General features: G+C 45.7%; 1 protein-coding gene across 3 annotated transcripts in view; it reads right to left on the bottom strand.

The window, feature by feature from the left end:
- The window catches only part of LOC135398660 (uncharacterized), a 78211-nt gene that overhangs the window by 8947 nt on the left and 50183 nt on the right, over positions 1-19081 (bottom strand). For 2 of the 3 annotated variants that reach the window (XM_064630047.1, XM_064630053.1), the window contains exons 11-17: positions 18096-18122; positions 17323-17431; positions 15700-15845; positions 3984-4119; positions 3642-3781; positions 3431-3566; positions 2441-2561 (exon numbers count right to left, since the gene is read on the bottom strand). In XM_064630047.1, the coding sequence (XP_064486117.1) occupies positions 2441-2561; positions 3431-3566; positions 3642-3781; positions 3984-4119; positions 15700-15845; positions 17323-17431; positions 18096-18122 (815 nt within the window). The remainder of the gene's footprint in view (positions 1-2440; positions 2562-3430; positions 3567-3641; positions 3782-3983; positions 4120-15699; positions 15846-17322; positions 17432-18095; positions 18123-19081) is intronic. The other variant, XM_064630060.1, reaches the window with a different exon arrangement.

Below are 19081 nucleotides of genomic sequence, written 5' to 3' on the forward strand. Positions count from 1 at the left end.
CGTCCCCTGGTCTCTGCCTGTGCTACCCACCTTCGTACGTCTTCCGGAACTCCTGGAACGGAGAGATCAGGTTTCCCCTCAAGTTCTTCGAGCCCATTTTTATGCTCTAGTACACGCGAAGTTTTCTGCCTCTGCCGCAGCATACACCGACGGCGCATCTCGAAGTGGCAAGTCTGCCTCGGCATTCGTCATCCCATTCGAAAGCGTAGTGGAAGGCTGTCGGCTTTCGCATCAAACCTCCTCCACAGCTGCGGAAGAAGCTGCTTTCTCGTCTCGGAGACGGACGCGTATTGCGCTGCTGAGAGGAGATCGTCTTTCCGTACTTCGACGCCTCGTGACTCCCCTGGATTCCCGCCAATGGACCGCTGACATTCTCCCTTCAGCCACGCTGAGCAGAGTTGATCCAGCGCTCGCTTTCCGTATGCCTCAACATACCCCTCGTAAAGATGCCGCATTAGTTCGATGAATGTGCCTCGATGTGGGTTTTACAGCGCAGTGGCGATACCGCTTGAGACAAGTTGACTCTCCCCAATGTTGTCACTGCCGTGCTGTAGAAGATCTAGAGCACGTTCTTCTAAATTGCACACAGTACCAACCTTCCCGTACTTTCCAGATCCCTTAACGAGCTGGACTCTCGCCCCTTCTCTCTCACAAAATTGCTTGGTCCCTGGCCACATCCAGCCCAACAACGCTCTGCCCTCAAAGATCTCTTCACCTTTCTGGATATCATAGGACTTCGATCAGGGGCCCGTTTTTCATTCACCTCATCGCCACCGGCAATGGGCTAGAGTATCGCCCCTGGCGATGGAATACTCCATCCATCATCTCACAATAAAGTCGTAGTTGTGCCTTGCACGCAACGCTTGTCACACGGTGCCCTGCAGAAGTCCTTCTTCACGTCTTCATTCTGTTGCGTTTTCAATGTGCCTTGCACGCAGCGCGTTCCCGCATGCTCCCCTACAGAACTCGATGGTGATCCAACTGTTGTGTTTCTATGGTCCTCTCCACGTTGTTGCATTTGCAATGTGCTTTACAAGCAGCTCTTTGCCGCACGCTCCCCTACAGAACTCGATGGTGCTCCAACCGTTGCGTTTCTATGGCTCTCTTGACATTTTCAATGTGTTGCGGTTTCAATGTACCTTGCACACAGCGCTTTGTCACACCCTGTAGTCGATGGTGACACAGCCGTGACTTTGTATGGCGTTCTTCACGCCTTCAGTGTTTGCGTTTTTAATGCGCCTTGCACAGCGCTTTGCCACACAATGCCCTACAGAAGTCGATGGGAATCCATGCGTCGCCTTTCTAAGGCTCTCTTCATATCTTCAATGGGTTGTGTTTTCAATGTGCCTTGCACATAGCGCTTTGTCACACGTTGTAGTCGATGGAGGCATAATCGTTGTGTTTTTATGGCGGTTTTCACGTCTTCAACGTTTTAAGGTTTTAATGCGCCTTGCATGTAGCACCTTCACACACGCTGCCCTACAGAAGTCGATGGTGGCACAACCGTTGCGTTTTTGTGGCCCTCTCCACGTTGTTGCGTTTTCAATGTGCTTTGCACGCAGCGCTTTCCCGCACGATCCCCTACACAGCTCGATGGTGGTCCAACCGTTGCGTTTCTATGGACTCTTCACATCTTCAATGTGTTGCGTTTTTAATGCGCCTTGCATGCCTTCATGTTTGTGTTTGTTTACGTGTCTTGCCCATCACTCAGGCTTGCCTATCATGGAATTTATCCACCAGCTAGCCTACATTTACGCCATTCTTGCATGCAGCGCTTTGCCACAGATTCCTATACAGAACCGTTCCAACCGTTCCGTTTTTATGGCCCTCTTCGCGTCTTCAGTGTTTTGCGTTATCGACTTCATATTTATGGCTTCATAAGGTGGACTTCGAATTAACCTTAGTTCTCCCCTTTCAAGCGTGAAGTCAGGAGAACGGAGCTGACGTCGTCGCACCTCAATACACTACCGGTTGGAAACCAATGCAATAGCTGACCTGAGCGTATCGATTTGATTGTTCTTAATACACCGAATGAAAGGCCTGCCTCAACGTTGTTTGTCTATAAGTGAGACATATCTTTCTGCATTTACTCAAACAGAGAATAGTGCAAAAGGAGAGTCAGGTCCGCGATGGTAAACACACTCCATTTCTAAAAACATTGAAGCTTTCTACCTTTATTTGGCACACGCTTTCTCGTGGTGCACCAGGCTTCGTCAGGTGCAACAAATAATGGAGCACTTGTACATGTATACTATATACAATAACAAGGTGACCACATGAGTACGGAAGGGGGTGGGGTAACAGGAGCTTAACATTTTCTCAAAAAGTAATGCTTGCTCTGACGCTGTGATGCTGCGAGGCACAATACGAACCGCGGTTGCGTCGTTGCGTGTGTGTTTATGCGGAAGTATGAACTTTGTTCGGAACTATGCCGACTCACCTTGTATTCTGACGTCAGCAGGGCTTTGAAAATAGAAACTTGTGATTTCGCACTCAAGCTGCGTTTGCACTGGCGGACGTGAAGGGCCTTCGTCATGCATTGATCCAATGTTTCCAAGGACCTGCAGCGTATTTTGTGCGGTTATAAATTGCTGTAACATGGTAAACGTCTGGGCATTTGTCATTTCCTTTCAGTTTTCTTATGTCGCGTTCGGTGCGAAAAGTGGAGTGCTATGGAATATTTATATAATATCAATAAACCTCCCTTGTTAAGCTTCGAGGAACACTTGATTGCTGCACTCGATTAAGTGAGACACCAGCTTCACTTGCACATTCCGTATCTTATGGAGAGGGTGTGACAGTCGCAAACCTTGTCAGACGGCAATGGTAGAGGCGGCGAAGCCCAAAGCGCTTAGTGACAAAAATTTAAGCTAGAGGGTATCAGTACGGCATCATGAGTTTGTAGGGTCCTTTTAACTCCGCGCAAATTACCTTAATGTCAGCTTGTAATGCTTTGTTTACTGCCTGGATGTTCTGAACTCGTTTGTATTCTGCAGGATATTTTTTTTTTTAAATCATTGTCTCCGAGTAGATTCTGCACAACCTTCAGTCGCTAACAACAATTTTTTCTTCTTCAACACATGTTAATTGGATAGTTCCAGGTGTTCACTTTGGACTCCCTATTGTACCGTTATAGGCACCTCTGTGGACATTGAAGAAGGCATATAAAGAATTCTAGAAGGACGCCCACAGTCTGATCGGTACACAGTTTCCTTGAAACTTACGGGAGTGGCGTTTTTTCTTTGTATGTGTGTGTGCGGGGGGCAAAATCAGGGACAATAAAGCTCTGTTCATGGTAACAGCATGGCATGAGACAGCATCCATCTACTAGAGACAGGTACGTTGCGACAAAATGCAACAACCACGTGATGTTGATGATGATAATAATATCCTGCAGAGAAGCAGTTATTGAGGAATCTCAATAGCATACGAGCATGACTGCGTTGATGTCATCGTGTCCCAAGTTGTCTGTTCTGCGAAGGTCTGGAAGTCAATAGCGCACTTGAGACCCTTCAGCAGCGTTTTTGGGAAGTCACATTTTGGGTCTGCATCTGTTAGGAGAAGTGCTGTAGAGGAGAAGCAAAGGACAATATTAACGGTAGCAAAGAACATCACAAGCTGAAATGGTCCCGTGTACGTACGTGCTGCACTTTCACACAGCGGAACAACATTCCAGGTCCAAAAGCTAAGTACTGTAGCTGTGTGCTTGTAAAGCTGCGACTTGGTGCACCCAGTTGTTCTTTCGACTTCGATCATGCAGTGCTTGTACTCAGCCAGGTAACTACAACAAATTTTCAATGCTGTATGATCCCACCCACGCCGAAACTTTCAATAAAACCGAGTACAAGAGACATGGTAATATACACATTCTCTCACCTTGCAAGAGTGATATGCCACTATGCATAATGCAAGTCGCACTCATCTAAAAAGGTAAACACGTGCAGGTGCAACCTGACCTACATACGTATATACGAACAAATTACCTGCATGTTGTGGCTGTGACATAGTATTCGCCCTGTTTCTTCAGATCTTCCAAAAGCCTATTGTAGGATAGCCCACAAAGCAACATCTTTTCCAGTGCGTCAGCCTGGGAACACTTCAATAATACATTTAGGTCTGCTGCAAAATAAATAAATAAATACATAAATAAAAATGAGATTACACCATAAAAGTATTCTCCAATCCAGGTGTCTAGGCACGTCATCACGGTGCACGATGCCTTAAAGGGACTATGAAATTTTCCGAACCCCCATATTTTTCTTTTTTCTTTCTTTCTGGAAACGGTTCTTCCCACCGAGAAACTAAGGGTCGATTCACACGATGCAACTTTAGTTACGCGCAACCAGGTTACGCCACCAAGTTGCACCGTGTGAACGCGAAGCTCTGGTTGCGCAACTCGAGTTGCAGGAGTTGCACAGCCGATCGCTTCACGAACGGTTTCTGCTGCAACTCTACCGACAACCTGTCAATCACGCGGCTCCGCCTTGCAAGCGCGACCAATCAGGAAGACTTCCATGTGTCAGTTATTGCAGCGGCAGTACGCGAGACGATGAAATTATCACTGACCAGTGGAAATTATGCAAAATTATCAAACTCGCAACGGATTGAAGTCGACGAAAATGATGACAATGATGTTTTTTCGCGCCATCTGGCGAGCTCGGTGACCACAACGGCATTTCGAGTTGCTCGCCGTATGAAAGGGATCTTTTGGTGCAACTTCGGTTGCGCGCAAATGTAGCGGGAACAGAGTTGCAGCAAAAAGTTGCATCGTATGAATCGACCCTAATATGCCAGAAATTTTTCCGGGCGAAATCGCTCCGCTCTGTGAGAAGCGCGCGCTTCAAGTTTCTCTTCCGCAATCCTCCTCTCCCGCGCGCATTCTCCTCTGGATCGAGTAACTATGCACGCTGTGCTGCTGGCTCCCGTTACGTCACCAGTGTCGCGCAATGCCAAGCAGTCGTCGCCCCAGCCCGCCAGCTGTGAGCGCAGTGGCGTTCGCGCGTTGCACCTACAAGGTCACAAGGTCTCTGGTCGCGTCCGAGGTCTGAAGCATTAAGGTTCTCTTCGTTGCAGGCGTTCGGATAACACGCTATAATGAACAGCTTGTAAAGGAAGATGAGTTACAGCTGGCTTCGTGACCTCGCGCCTTGCATCCGCCACCGACTTTACCTTTTCGTTTTGGCAGTAAACCCGAACGGTTCCTTCGGTACGGACGTCTTGGCTTCACTTCTTGCCATATTTGGTGCCGAAACGCGGGAGCCCCGGACTACATACGACCAAGGAGCGTTGACAAGACTTTGAAGGAGGAACCGTACCGAAACTGGACAATGGCGAATCTCGAGCACCTAAAGAAGCTTCGAACGTCAGCACGATCTTCGGTTACCCGTACTGTCACCGAACTGAAGACTACGACGCCTTTGCCTCGCGATCAACTACGAGATAAGCTAGGCTTCCTCGATGAGAAGTTTTCAGCCCTTATCCTGCAAGACCAGGTGATTCAGAACCTCATCACAGACGAGCTTGTGGAAAGTGAGTGCGAGGCCTTCGACCGCTATCTGGAATCGGTCATAGCGATCAGGTTTCAAGTCCGCGCGGCACTGGGCACTTTGACTTCGACGCAAGTGTCGCCCGCTACAGGTGACGCCCCATCATTGCCGACAGTCTAACGTCTCGCATCCCCTGCAGATAGTATTACCCTGCCGAAGCTGAAGATCGACACCTTCAACGGAGACCTGTCTAAATGGCAGGGTTTCTGGGACCAATTCCGGGCAAAAGTTCACGATAACCAGCGTCTCACTGACGTCAAGTTGAAATATCTGGTCTCCCTCGTTACCGGACCAGCAGCTCGTGCCATTGAAGGCCTTACGATCCTCGACGGGAATTACGCGACTGCAGTTGAGGTCCTTAAGAAGCGGTTTGGAAAGACCGAGCTTCTGGTGACCGAACACATGGGATCGCTCTTTGATCTCAAGCCGGTGACGTCCATCAGCGATGTCAAAGGTTTGCGTGAGCTGCACGAGACGGTTACAGTCAGAATAAGGAACCTGAAGAGCCTCGGAGTCACGCTGAGCCAGTACGCGATTGCCGTTCGTGAGGCTGTCCTGCGGAAGATCCCCAAGCAACTCGAATTGGAATACTATAAACAGAAGGATGAAGAGTCGACTGTTGACACACTGACATCTCTTCTGGACTTCCTTGAGACTGAGATTGCCGCGAGCGAGTTCGATGTTCAGCGGAGGACGTTCCCCTTCCGAAACGCAGGGCACCCTTAACACCTTCTGCGTCGTCACTTACGGCCAATGCTACGGACTCTTCATGCATCTTATGCAAGTCCTCCCAGCATCTTCTGGAAAGCTGTGACGGAGGGCTGAGCCCAGATGAAATCAGAAATACCCTACGTCGTGAAGGTTGCTGTTTCCTCTGTAGAAAGAAGGGCCACCGCTCCAAGGACTGCCGTGTCTGCTGGAAGCTCCGATGTGGACGCTGTCACAGGCGACATCTCACTCAGCTATGCCTGGGCTCGTCGAGGACTGAACAGCCCGCCGCCGCCTCCAACCCCTCCCAGAACCCACCCCACCAGGCTGCTCGTTCTACGATGAACTTCCATGAGAGGCGGCGCCCCGTGAGGAACCCGCTTACTTGAGGATGCTGTGAGAGCCAGGAATGAGCCTGGCTCTGTCTGCGGTACGGACCAAAGCAGTCCGGCACTGCTTTGGTCCCGCCTGAGTCAGTGTCGGGACCTCTGTATCACATGCCGCACCACGCAGTCATACGAAGAGACCGCGAGACTACAAAGGTCCGCATTGTATTTGATGCGTCGTCGAAGTCCCCTGGTTGCACCTCCCTCAACGAGGCCTTACACGCTGGACCAAACCTGAACCCCGACGTCCTACAACTGTTGCTACAGTTTCGCACGTACGAAGTGGCTCTAACGGCGGATGTAGAGAAGGCATTCCTTCAAATTCAACTGGACCCATCCGGCCGTGAGTGTCTGCGATTCTTGTGGTATACCGAGCCTCCTAAGACGGGTGAACCTTTGCCACCGGTTGAGACTTGGCGGATGACGCGGGTAGCCTTCGGAGCGAAAATCGAGCTCCTGCCTCCTTGCAGCGACTATACGTCATCATCTAAAGTCAGCAGAGACATCGTATCCACAGACATCTCCTTTGCTGTGTCTCGCTGTGTCTCCGCGCGGCAGCTCGCCACGGCGCGGCGCCAGCTGTACTCCCTTCGCCGCTTCGTTTAAATTCGCTCCCGAGAATACTCCTTGCATGACGAACGCAAAATTTTGGTTCTGGACCAAAAAAATGTTTTCTTTCTGATGAAAACGAAAGAAAAAATCATTTGATAGTCCCCTTAAGAACGGGGCGCTACAGAAAAATATGTTGCAGTGATGCGTTAACTAGCAAACATGCAGCAACTGAAGGGACATTGCATGGTATGCCATATCCTTATGACGAGAAGCACGACCCTGAAATGTCGGCAAATATGTTAGTAATTTGAACCAGCAACTAGTAATAAACTTCTCCATTGTCTTTTCATGGTTGCTCTCTTTGTTAAATAAACCTTGCTGTCATTCACTAAAAGGTGCTGAAGTGTGCAAAAAGGACTTCATCTCGTACGGAAAGGTCACTACGACTGTAGAAAGCTGAGCGACAGCATGCTACTCCAAACATCTCGACGAACCATACAGATGACGAGCTGCAACAGTTTAGTCAATTGATGGTCTAAGCAGGCATTGGATTATGTGTAAACAAAATAAGTAATGGACAACAAGAAGGAAACTTGGCATATTGCCATGATGACCATCAAGACACATGATGCATGTGTCTTGACGAATTTTCACTAATCTGTTATCGATGGTGTCTTGTGAACGGAATGGTATGTAACTATCAAAGCATTATACCACTCGGGATAATAAAATTTCTACAAATGTAAGGTGGCTTCGGTTTGCGATTGCAGTTTTTTCGTGGAAGAACGCAAATATGTTCTGTAAAAGAAAGTGCTCAGAAAGTAAATTTTTATTTAGCCAGGAAGAACACGGAATTTACAATGTAGACCAGGATCCGCAATGTCTTTCTTTTTGTGCGCGTGTGTGCTCGAAAGATAAGCATAGATCATCTGGTATGGAAATCGACGAAGGAGTCGAGGCTTGACCAGTATGTCGCCCATCACCATAACTGGTCGCAAGGAAAATCTTTCCTCCTTGTTGGTTGGGAGGAATGCCCTCCCCATCTGTGTTCCGTAGAAGGTTGTCTTAAAGAAATTATGGTCAATAAAACCTTATGGTACTAATTCCAAGGAGATGTCTACTGGACGCTTATGCTAAGCATCAAACAGAGGACGGCCTTTGCTCCTAGTTTATTCAACCAATTGGTCGATTCGGGAGCCTGTATTGCATCTTCCGCCAGTGCTTCCGTTTGTAATGATACTGTTTGATTGGAATTAGCCGCATCGCCTTCGCGGTATTGTGAACTTCCCGATTCCGAGGCTTTTTTATTACTTGACTCTGCAACTTCTTCACCACTGCCTCATAAATCAGGCTCTTCACATGAAGGTATCTCCTCAATAATGAAACCATGCCCTTTCTGTCCGTAGAAATCTGCTTCTAGCTGTTCCACTTCTAGAAAAAACAGATACAGAGGGTCGGAAACATACCACTTACTACTATTACGAAAAGTACCCTTGTACACTAAGAAAAGAAGAGGTAAAGATACAATTTCAACCCCTTCTGACAACATTTCTTGAACAAGGACATAATTAAAATTCAATTCTTGAGATGTTGTACAGTGCCGTCAAAACTGAAACACCAACATATACTGGCAGCTAGTAGTATAAGGTAGTGCCGAGGTAGAATAACGATGATTAGTGAAAAAACCAGGTGTGTAATCTAGATTAATTACCGGTGGTGATCAGCCGCGCGCCGATCACCAGCCGCTGCCCCCTGGCCAGCGAGCCGGCGCATTGTCCCCGCACATATCATCATGCAAAGAATACAGAGATGTACATTAAACATTAACGTGATTGAACTTGAACTTGGTTCAATAAAATTGACTGCATGATCTTGAATCACAGATGTGCAACAAACATGCTCGAACAAGTCAGTGCGAACAGCAATTACTCTACTATCCCGCGAAATGCACATGCAAAGAATATTTATTTATTTATGTAAGTACCTCAAAAGCCCTTGTCGGCGTTACGTAAAGACGTTACATTAAGCATAGAGTTATACATTTCAAAATATCTTTATTGTCATAGTGGAATTGAATTCAACCAATTCATCTCACATGCGCAGGGACCTTGTTTGAACGGACTCTCGATATGTGCAACAACATTTTGGAACAAGTCATACTAATCAGAGTGAGCACTAATTAATCAACTTTGTGTATCATAAATATTTCTTACACTCACTACAAATTTTACACTATGTTTATATCAACTGCAATCAGAAAGACAGAATCATAGCGAACAATAAGTTTTCCGCACCACATATCGAATCACAACACTCACTACAAATTTCGTATGCCCATATCAACCGATGTCAGGTGAACAAAATCAAAGTGTGCAATAATTATTCTATCTGACATATCATAATCATTTCACACTCACTACAAATTCTCAAGTGAAATCAGAGGAACAGAATAATGGCGAGCAATGATTATTCTACTTAAGTTCATTCAAAACCAATATACTCGATATCAAATTAACCTTATCATAAAGCTACCAATAGTCTCCAATCAACTCACTATAAATTATATACAATGTTCATATCATACAAAATGAGAGGAACAGAATCGAATCGGGCGACATCGAGCAAAACATATCGAATCATAATGCTTCCTACCAATTTTATGCTATGCTCATATCACCCGATGCCTGAGGAACAGATTCGTGGTGACCAATAATTGTTCTACATCTACTATCATAATCAGTTCTTACGCTCACTGCAAATTTTAGTGTGTTCATATCAAAGGCCTAATTGTTTCCATTGTTAATTTCACACAGAGATGAAAACAACCATTGTTCAGGCAAACATTGCAGCTTTCACAGCACAACATACATCGTAGAAGTAGCCGCACAAAACGGGGACAGAAACTTCAATTGAAGATATTTTAAACCAATACAATGACCATCAAAATTACAATTCTTATTTCAGCAATTTTAAGCCTGCAACCACCATTGTGTAACCCTGAAGCTTGGAACACATCAAACATACCTTGTTATTAGTCGTTAAAAAGGGTAGCACGAACACAACAGAACACACAGATTTTACAAAGCGTCAAAACCACTCACAAAAATATGCACGTTTGCTGACTGCCGTCTGGAACTTCCACAGAAGCGGGGACGGTGGGTAAGTCACACTATTTCACGAATTACTTTTTGCATGCTTTTTTCCCTCTTTCCCAAAACGTGAGGGGGGCTATTAATTAAATGCAGTTAATGCTCAATTAATGCTGAATAAAATGCTCACGAAGTGGTCACAGAAGAAAAATTTTGATACTTGCTATGGAGACAATAAATTTTACTACGTCATAATAATCCACCAATACGTACAGGGGTGCAGTACAGTAAATTAATGATTGATACTTCCTTGATTAACCTTTCCATGCAAGCTGCGTCGACACACTACATTCATTAAGTGCACAAGCACGACAGAAATAGAGCAGAAAGCTGCACCATAAAGTAAACATATGAAGGATCACATCATTTTTGCTCTCTCATTTTCCATGAAAAATGTTTATGTACTGTTCTCTCAAAGCTTGTACACACCGTGACACATCATGGGAGAGCTTAGAACTGAAGCTCTTGATTCGAAGAAGACCCACACAATGAGGTCGTCATCTCTGCTTTCGTTATGTCATGACATGGAGATATCGAAGACATCGCACAAGGGGAGCTACAAAAAAAAATGGTGCGCAGGATATAGGCGTGTTACGAAAATGTCTGCACATCTACATTGGAGGGATCACTTGGATTGGTGACTGAATTTTTTAAGCCAGCTACCGAATAGTTGAACTATGTGACAACAGATATCACCCGGGGAGTTGCATACATAATGGAAGTAGTCAGACCTTGGCATCACGAGCAAGTGCTCTACATCGTGCGCTTCATTACCGATTTGCTTATGTTCCATTTATGTATTGATAAAGAACGTATTAAAAAGTAAAAATCCATCCGCTATCATGTCCCGTGATGTATTCGACAGGCACACCCCCTGCAATTCTTTCCATCACCACTTGAATAAGCGATGACTCCGGAACACAAGTTGAAGGCAACAGAACAGCGCCTCATGTACGAATATCTATTGAAACTTAACGTCCACATCAACTGTGTTGAACCACTGGAGGACTTCAATTTGATTCTGCCGTGTCTACTTCACAAACTCTGCACCAGGAGCGAGCATTTTAGTAAAAACCTGATTTTTTTTTGTGTGTGTCTCTGTGAAGTGTCATCTACTACAGCTGTACAAATGCGGCGAAAACATCTCACTAGCGGTTATTAATGCAGGCTTAAAGCGACAGATCATTACAATGTTCTACATAATCGATGCACAAGAACGAACAGCGAAAATCAAGACATGTAGTGTATGGAAATAAACAAACATATAGAGATTTCTGATACGTATATCATTGAATTTAAATGTGGTTACCATGTTCTCAGGTCGAGTGAGAACTGTCTTCTCAAGAGGAACAATTTGGTGCCCCCCCCCCCCTTGAAGCGAAATCATTAAAATCTTCACACTACCTGCATGCCATCACAACATAGTACAATTTCCTTTGTTTCAAATGCACGTGAAGCGTTTCTAGGAAACTATGTACACTTTTTCACTCTAAGTTGCACATCAACAGACTGAAATGACATTAAAATGATTAGAAATACGATGCAAAGTATGCGAAATGATTGCTCCATTATTCTCCACCTTTGTGCTCCATCATTCATTTTTTTCTCGCCAAGTGCTTACAACAGCTCACTTTTTGTACACAGCGTGACGACGGTTTTCTTATGCTAAAGTGATTTCCATTAAGTCAACGAAGATTATATCAATTACGAACATTTGTCACGCATAAACATAGTTTTACTCACATTCTTGCAAAGTGTTAAAAATATCCGGGAGAAGTCTTTGGGATGCTGTCTTTGGAAGCAACAGTATATAAAAAATTCTACAATGAACAAAAAAGTTTGTAGCTAGCGTTTTGTAGCTAGAGGGTGGACGTATATATCATTGTTGAAACCACATATCACGAGATCAATAATCAAAGCGTGCAAAGAAAAATCCGTCGAGTGTTTAAAATTGTGAATACAATTACAGGAAGTGGAGAGTGTACTTTTCGCGGAGCTTGCGGAATCGATATTGTGCATCGCTCATACCTAAGAGATCCAAAACATAACTGACGGGGTATGTTACTGAAAATAAACTTTCTAACCGTAATTAACTACTAGAGTCATGAGATTAGAAACGCAGACACAACGCGACACTCTTTAAAAAAACCTGAGTGTTCAAGAGTCCTGTCAGGTCATCCGGCTCTTGCAGGTCAGGTCTCCGAATTGCAGTGACTGAAGACCAAAGAGGGACAGAATGGTTACACTGTACAAGTGTAACGCAATCCTCCCGGCTATCTTCCTCTGGACAATGTCACGACGATGTCTTTGGAATTCGTGAGCGAAGGATTGCAAGCAGTCAGGACGACTTGGAATCCCTAATTCTCCCTCAGGTCTCGTAGCGTTCATCCAGAGAAAATTCCCGCCCTATTGAAAATACTTCTCAGGTCTGATGTGTTATAGGACTGAGAGGTCGTCTCAGGCTGAAAGGACCTTTCAGGCAATTCCCTTTTTACCAATTTTTGTAACTGATTCCGTTACTATTACCACTTTTTAAAAAGTCACTGAATCGTTACTTCGTTACCAAAAAAAAGTAACCGTTACCAAGTAACGAGTTACTTGTAACGAGTTAGGCACAACTCTGCGAGAGCATCGTGCCGGCCGTGCGCGGCCGCCTTTCTCAGATTGTATTTTGTAAATTCGATTGCACAGCTATAACGCACCACAGAGCAAAAATATTTTGCATGATGACTCCTGTTGGACAGCTTGACAAACAAGGCAGGATTTCGAGCGACGTTAAATGTCACCGCATTGCTCCTTTAACATGTTCCATATCAATACATAGATGGAACCTGAGTAAATCCGCAATGAAGCGAACGATGTAGATCGCTTGCACGTGATGACGAGATCTGACTCCTTTCTTTACGTATGCAACTCCACGGGAGAGGAGGGATTTTATTTATCCGCATTTTCTACATCACGCGAGGCTCGTGTCTCTCGTCCGCGACTGCTTTCTCCGACCGTCTTTTGTAAATTTTATTGGGCAATGACGATACACCGTAGAGCGAAAACATTTTGCATGATGACTCCTGGTGGACAGCTTTACAGATGAGGCAGGATTTCGAGCGACGTTAAATGTCACTTCCATGCGCCTTCAACGCGCGTTACGAGATAAGGACAAATTATCTGGGCCCTAGATAGGGGCCCTGGACAGTAGAAATGTTTTGTAACATAACCTTTTTGTGATGCAGATTTCTTGAAAATGTAATGACTGCGGCCGTGCAGTATACTCAATACACGCGCGGATGCGGTTCACTTATTTCGACTAGCGCGGTTCCGGATGCAGATGTTACATGCGCAGATACTGTGCGAATGCAGATACCGTCGATCCTATCTGCGCTCACCTCTAGTTATTGCTCGCTCCGATTCCGTTCTGCCAGCTCCCGTGGCACAGTGGCTAGGATGACTGCTTTCTACGCCGGGACTGGGAGGTTCGAGTTCTAATCCCCGCACTGGCTGTGCTGCCTCGGGTTTTACCTGGGTTTTCTGGCAGACTTTCTAGACGAATGTCGCCACAGTTCCCCATGATGTCTGCCCGGGACGCATGCTAACCCCCCGTCCCCCACACCGTGGTGCTGTCCTCTCTCCACGTCTGTATGTCGCTCATAGCCACAGTCATTTCGCGACGCCAACACGGAGTTTTTTAAAAATTGTCACTCTGATTTCAATTTATAACAACATAGTGTAAAATTTGTACTGAGTGCAAAACGTAGTAGTAGAGTGCAAACGTCGAGTAGATTAATTATTGCTCGCTTTCATCAGTATGACTTGTTCTAACATGTTTTTACAGAGATCGAGAGACTGTTGATTAGATTTGGTTTAATTCGGGTTTTATTGGCGCATCAGCTACTAAGGCCATATAGAGAGACTGTGCTTGGTTGAAAAAAGATCTTGCATATATATCAGATAAATTCGTTGAAGTTAATTTCATTTGAACAATAAAAATATTTATTGTAAGGTTCTCCACTGTGTCCATGTCTATTCTTTGTTGCTAGTAGAGGGCTAGTAGAGGGCTAGTAGAGCAACTATGCCTTGACTTGTTCGAACGTATTTGTTGCACATCTGTGGTTAAAGCTGCGATTTTACCTGGGCACTAGCTTATGCTACTGCCCTCCCCCTACTACACCCTAAACACAGAACTTCACCACATAACACGCTCCGCGCTAGGTTGTCGCTACTGATTTCAGCGGGACGTACGTCTTGTTGTGACAATGAACATGTCTCCGAATAGACACAGAAAGTCGTACGCTTTCATTTCCAACAAACCAACGATATCAGTTGCTGCTGGTTCTGAGCGTGTTATTCGGTAAAGTTCTGTTTTTCGAGTGTAGCAGTCTAAAATAGCAATATCGTTCCAATAAATCCTCTACTTACCTCTCGGAAGCTCCTAGGAGGCTGTGAGCGGTCCTTCTCCGACGGAAAGCTCATTTTTGTTCAGAAAAGTAACTAGCAGATCAAGCTTGATTGAAAACTCGCGCTTCGCAACACGTATTCAATAGCTTGGGACGAGCTTCACAGAAACAAGAATAGCGTTTTGCATTTCCCTCAAGAGAGGGCACCAACGTCGCGCAACCTTCTGTTTCCTTCTGCTACAGATGTATAATATTGAAATCACAATACTCAAAAGGGAACTACACTAAGGCCGCCCTCCATGGCTCAGTCGGTATCGTGTCCGTCTGCTGATCCCAAGATCGCGGGTTCAAACCCGGTCGAGAACAGTGGCAACTTGGAGGAAGGGTACAAGTTGTTCAGGCACGCACTCTTCCGCGAGGGACGTTAAATGTGGTGTGCCGTGTGTCGAGATCTCTGCACACGTTAAAGAACTCTCAGGTGGGCAAAAATTAATCCGCAGACCCGACCACTGTGGCGTCGCTCATGATCGCAGTTGTCTCCCGACGTAAAGCCCCGAATTATCATTATCGATACACTAAGTGGAGCTCCCTATCACGCTACGTTTACAGAGAAAGGGCAACAACAACACTAAGGTAGCCGACGGAGCTATATGCACTCCTGCCTGTGATCCGCCCTCCGCGGCTTGCTTTGTACCAACTCTTCAAACGCTACCTAGAGCAAGGTATGCGGCGGCTCCTGTGCACTGCCGTATTTGTAAGATTGTAATACTTATATCGAACTCGCAAGGTTTTAACCAGTACACGCTTTTTTTAACAACATATTGAAAATGGGAGTTTTAACAAACGTTGGCAGGCAGGGCGCGCCGCTTTGAATTATTGAAATATGAAACATGTTTCATAACCGTAACGGTATCGGGCAGATTCCTATTTTTTCTCCTCCGGCTCGAGATAACAACATGGCCCTCACCTGTTTGGCGGGTGCAATGCGACTTCACGGTTTCAGTCATAAGTTCAGTTTGCATTTGCATAATCGATATGAACTGGTCGTCCGTGTATGTGCACTGAGTGTCCGCTTTGGCATCGTAGAAGCATTTATTGAATTGTTCCAGTGCTCTGAAAGGTATTTAGATCGCATTAGAGCTTTCACGCCGGTGTTCGTTGTGGACGATGTCACAAGCCCACACACAGCGCGCAAATGTAGCCCTTCGCAACAGAACGAATGCATAACGAATGCATGTGTGCCACTGCAGTAGTATCGGCGTCAAAAGACTGCAAATCGGCAAATATGAGGAGTATCGAGGCGCTTCTTTTTAAATTGACGGCAGTTCGTCACGGTTCTCGTTATACAGCCATGCTCCTCTTGAGGTGAACTGAGATAACCGAAAAATTCGTTATCTGTGCAAAAAGGACAACGAAACGGTCCCCTTTCCGGTATCCATACAGGGCAGCCATTTTTTATCATTTTATCAAGACCTGTGCACTGTGCCCCTGCCGGATCACCCGGCCACCAGCTTTGTTTTCCAGATCGGAAGATCCGAAGATTTTGGCTCCTGCTTCAAATCTGTGCCGAAGGAATTTCACACACGCCGAATACACAGCATGGTTTCGAAGTAGCAAGACGACGGACGCCTACATACATGGCTTCCGATTTGCCGCCGAAGCGTAACAAGACCTCACAGGGTTGCCCTACAATACATCAGTCCATAGAAAATTGCGTGCAATGCATTCTTGACACGTCCTGGTCACGCGTTATTGCCAACATCAACGTACACGTGACCATAAAAACGCCTGCGTTTCCCATGATGGCTGCCAAATCGCTTGAAAACAACGCGACTCCTGTTTCTGTGCGTCGATTTTTTACGTTTCTAGGCCGCATATATTATAGCCAGTTTTAGTCAATCGTTTTCAGTGAAACAGTTCGCGGGCGGTCTCGCTGAGGGCCAATGAGAAGAGGGACTGACTCAGCATGGCACTGACTCATCTGATTGGACAGGGGCAAAACCGTTCGCCAACCGTTTGAGTGAAACTATTCACTAAAACTCGTTAATGAGTCACGGCACAAAAACGAACTGCGCCTCCAAGGCCATGTCACTCCGCACATGGCTGATTTCTCAGAGGGTTTCTGTAAATTGCATTGTGCAATGATATCACACCGTTCCGCGAAAGTATTTTGCATGGTCGCTCCTAACAGACTTGTTATGGTAATTAGGAAACGAGTTCAAATATCCGAAGTGTCATTTCACTGCACGTAGAATGAAAGTCGACGAAGCCACTAGCCAGTTGAGAGCTAGGGAGATAAGGCAATGAACACCATGTACTGCAACAACTTTTAGCGCTCTAGTTCAACGAGCATTTCAGAAGATTCATTCACACAATGCCAAATTGCCCAAAGGATTCAGTCGTCAAAGATGATTTCAACCTCCGATTCTATTGTGTGTACGTTTTTGTAAAAAAAAAAATACTTTGCTATGTTCAGCTCCGGGAGGTATGTTCAGGACAGCGACACCGAAGGTGCTTTCAACGACGCGTGCGAACGCTCAAGTAGCAAGTGGATATTTAGGAAAGCGTGCATATTCCCGTCAGGACTTACTGGCATTGGTCCTTCTTTAGTGCCTGCTGGTTCTGGAAGTCGAAACTGCATAAAAAGTATCTCTGGAGCAGGGTTTTCTTCTTACACAGCATAGGTACCCCTGCTATGTCTGCAAGTTGGAGAGACGTATTGACATGCCATGAGTGATGTTTTAAGAGTCGTCAAAGAACTTGCATAATGTGCAAATTACGTGTAAATTATGACACGATACAAAATATTATTTTGCGCAGTTGCTCTAAGTAATTTCTGAGCCAGTGCTGCATACGTGTATCACGCCGTACTTTCTTTACTGGGTGAATTGCACATACAGCGAAATGTTATTCGCTCTTGAAAGTAAAAAAATAAATGTTGCACGTCTATTTTATTTCGACTTTACCGTTATTCCTTCGTCTGCATCACCTTACAGCGGATTACCAATCCGCCTTCTCAAGTCATACTTCAGTTCTCGCACGACAGTCAGTTGCAGACAGATAGTCATACAGAAAATGTGCAAAGAAACACGCTTTTGAAATGAGATCGATCATTGTTGGTTTTGTCGTAGAAGAGCCACCGACATCGTCGGCTGCTCACGTCGTCATCGCGCGCCGGCACGAACGGCAATTCACTTCAAAGATCAGTCAGGCACTTGCCACCAACCTGAATGGTCGTTGCTCTTTGTGTCCCAACATTTGGTGACCCGAATTGCTTTGGGGAAACTACAAGTTACCCTCTACAGGTGGGCACAGAGGAGAATAGCGATCTAGAGGTTTGCCAAATATGCACGAAAGACTCACCTTTCTTTTGCGCCAACTTACTGGTTTCTGGAAGATGGAAAATTTAAAATAGTGTTACTAAAATGACGTCTGCCGTAACCCCACTCTGATATTGAAAAGCAAAATAGGGAAATTGCGCAGCACATTTGTTATGCTGAACATAAAAGTAACATGTAAGGTGACCTAGTGATACTCTGTACATGGTGATATACCTCGAGATTAAAGGGACTATCGCATCCTTCACGGTCGATTCCGAAACTACAGTACCATTTTACTCCTCGTTCATCGACGTCGAAAATCCGACGCGAATTAAAGGAGCAGTCTAGACCGAGAAAAAAAAAGTTTTTGATCGTGATGGAATGTCCGATCACTAAATAACGTTTTCACGCAAGAAATATGAGCGTAGCAGAAAAATATCGCGCGCAGCAGTCGATTGATTCTCACGAGTGCGAAGCGCTCTCTCCTACTCCCGTGGAAGACACATGAGAAATGACGGGCACCTCCGTCACGATGTGACGTTGCACGTTGCTTCCACTCCTAGGGCTCACAAGTGAACTCGGCTGCGATCTGACACCGACAATTGTCAAGGTGACGGCGGGCTCCTTTCGCGCGCGTTGTTCTACCGAGAGACGCATGCGCATCAAAGCGGCTACCTTTCTTTTTCTTTTCTTTCTTTTTTTTTACAGAACATGGCGTCGGAAACATTGGTCGTCTGATCAGTCCGCCGCCAGTCGATTCTTTTCGGTTGCTCGGTGAAGACACGCAGTGCAACGAAACCGGGAACTCGCGTGTGGATTGAGGTCAGCACTCCTCCAAAAGGGAATGGGGACGTGCAGGTGCAGTGCGAGTGGAAGTTGCGATCGTTGAACTAGTTCAATAAGTTGCACACAGAAAGAACGCACTTTGTTTGTCTTGTTTTCCAGGAACGAATACGAGGTGAGTCGCGTCATATTGCATCGCTTCGCGAACAGCACGAACCGCCACCCTGCGTATCGCCTCATGTGAGA

Source organism: Ornithodoros turicata, chromosome 1, assembly GCF_037126465.1.
Source record: "Ornithodoros turicata isolate Travis chromosome 1, ASM3712646v1, whole genome shotgun sequence".
Lineage (NCBI taxonomy): Eukaryota > Metazoa > Arthropoda > Arachnida > Ixodida > Argasidae > Ornithodoros > Ornithodoros turicata.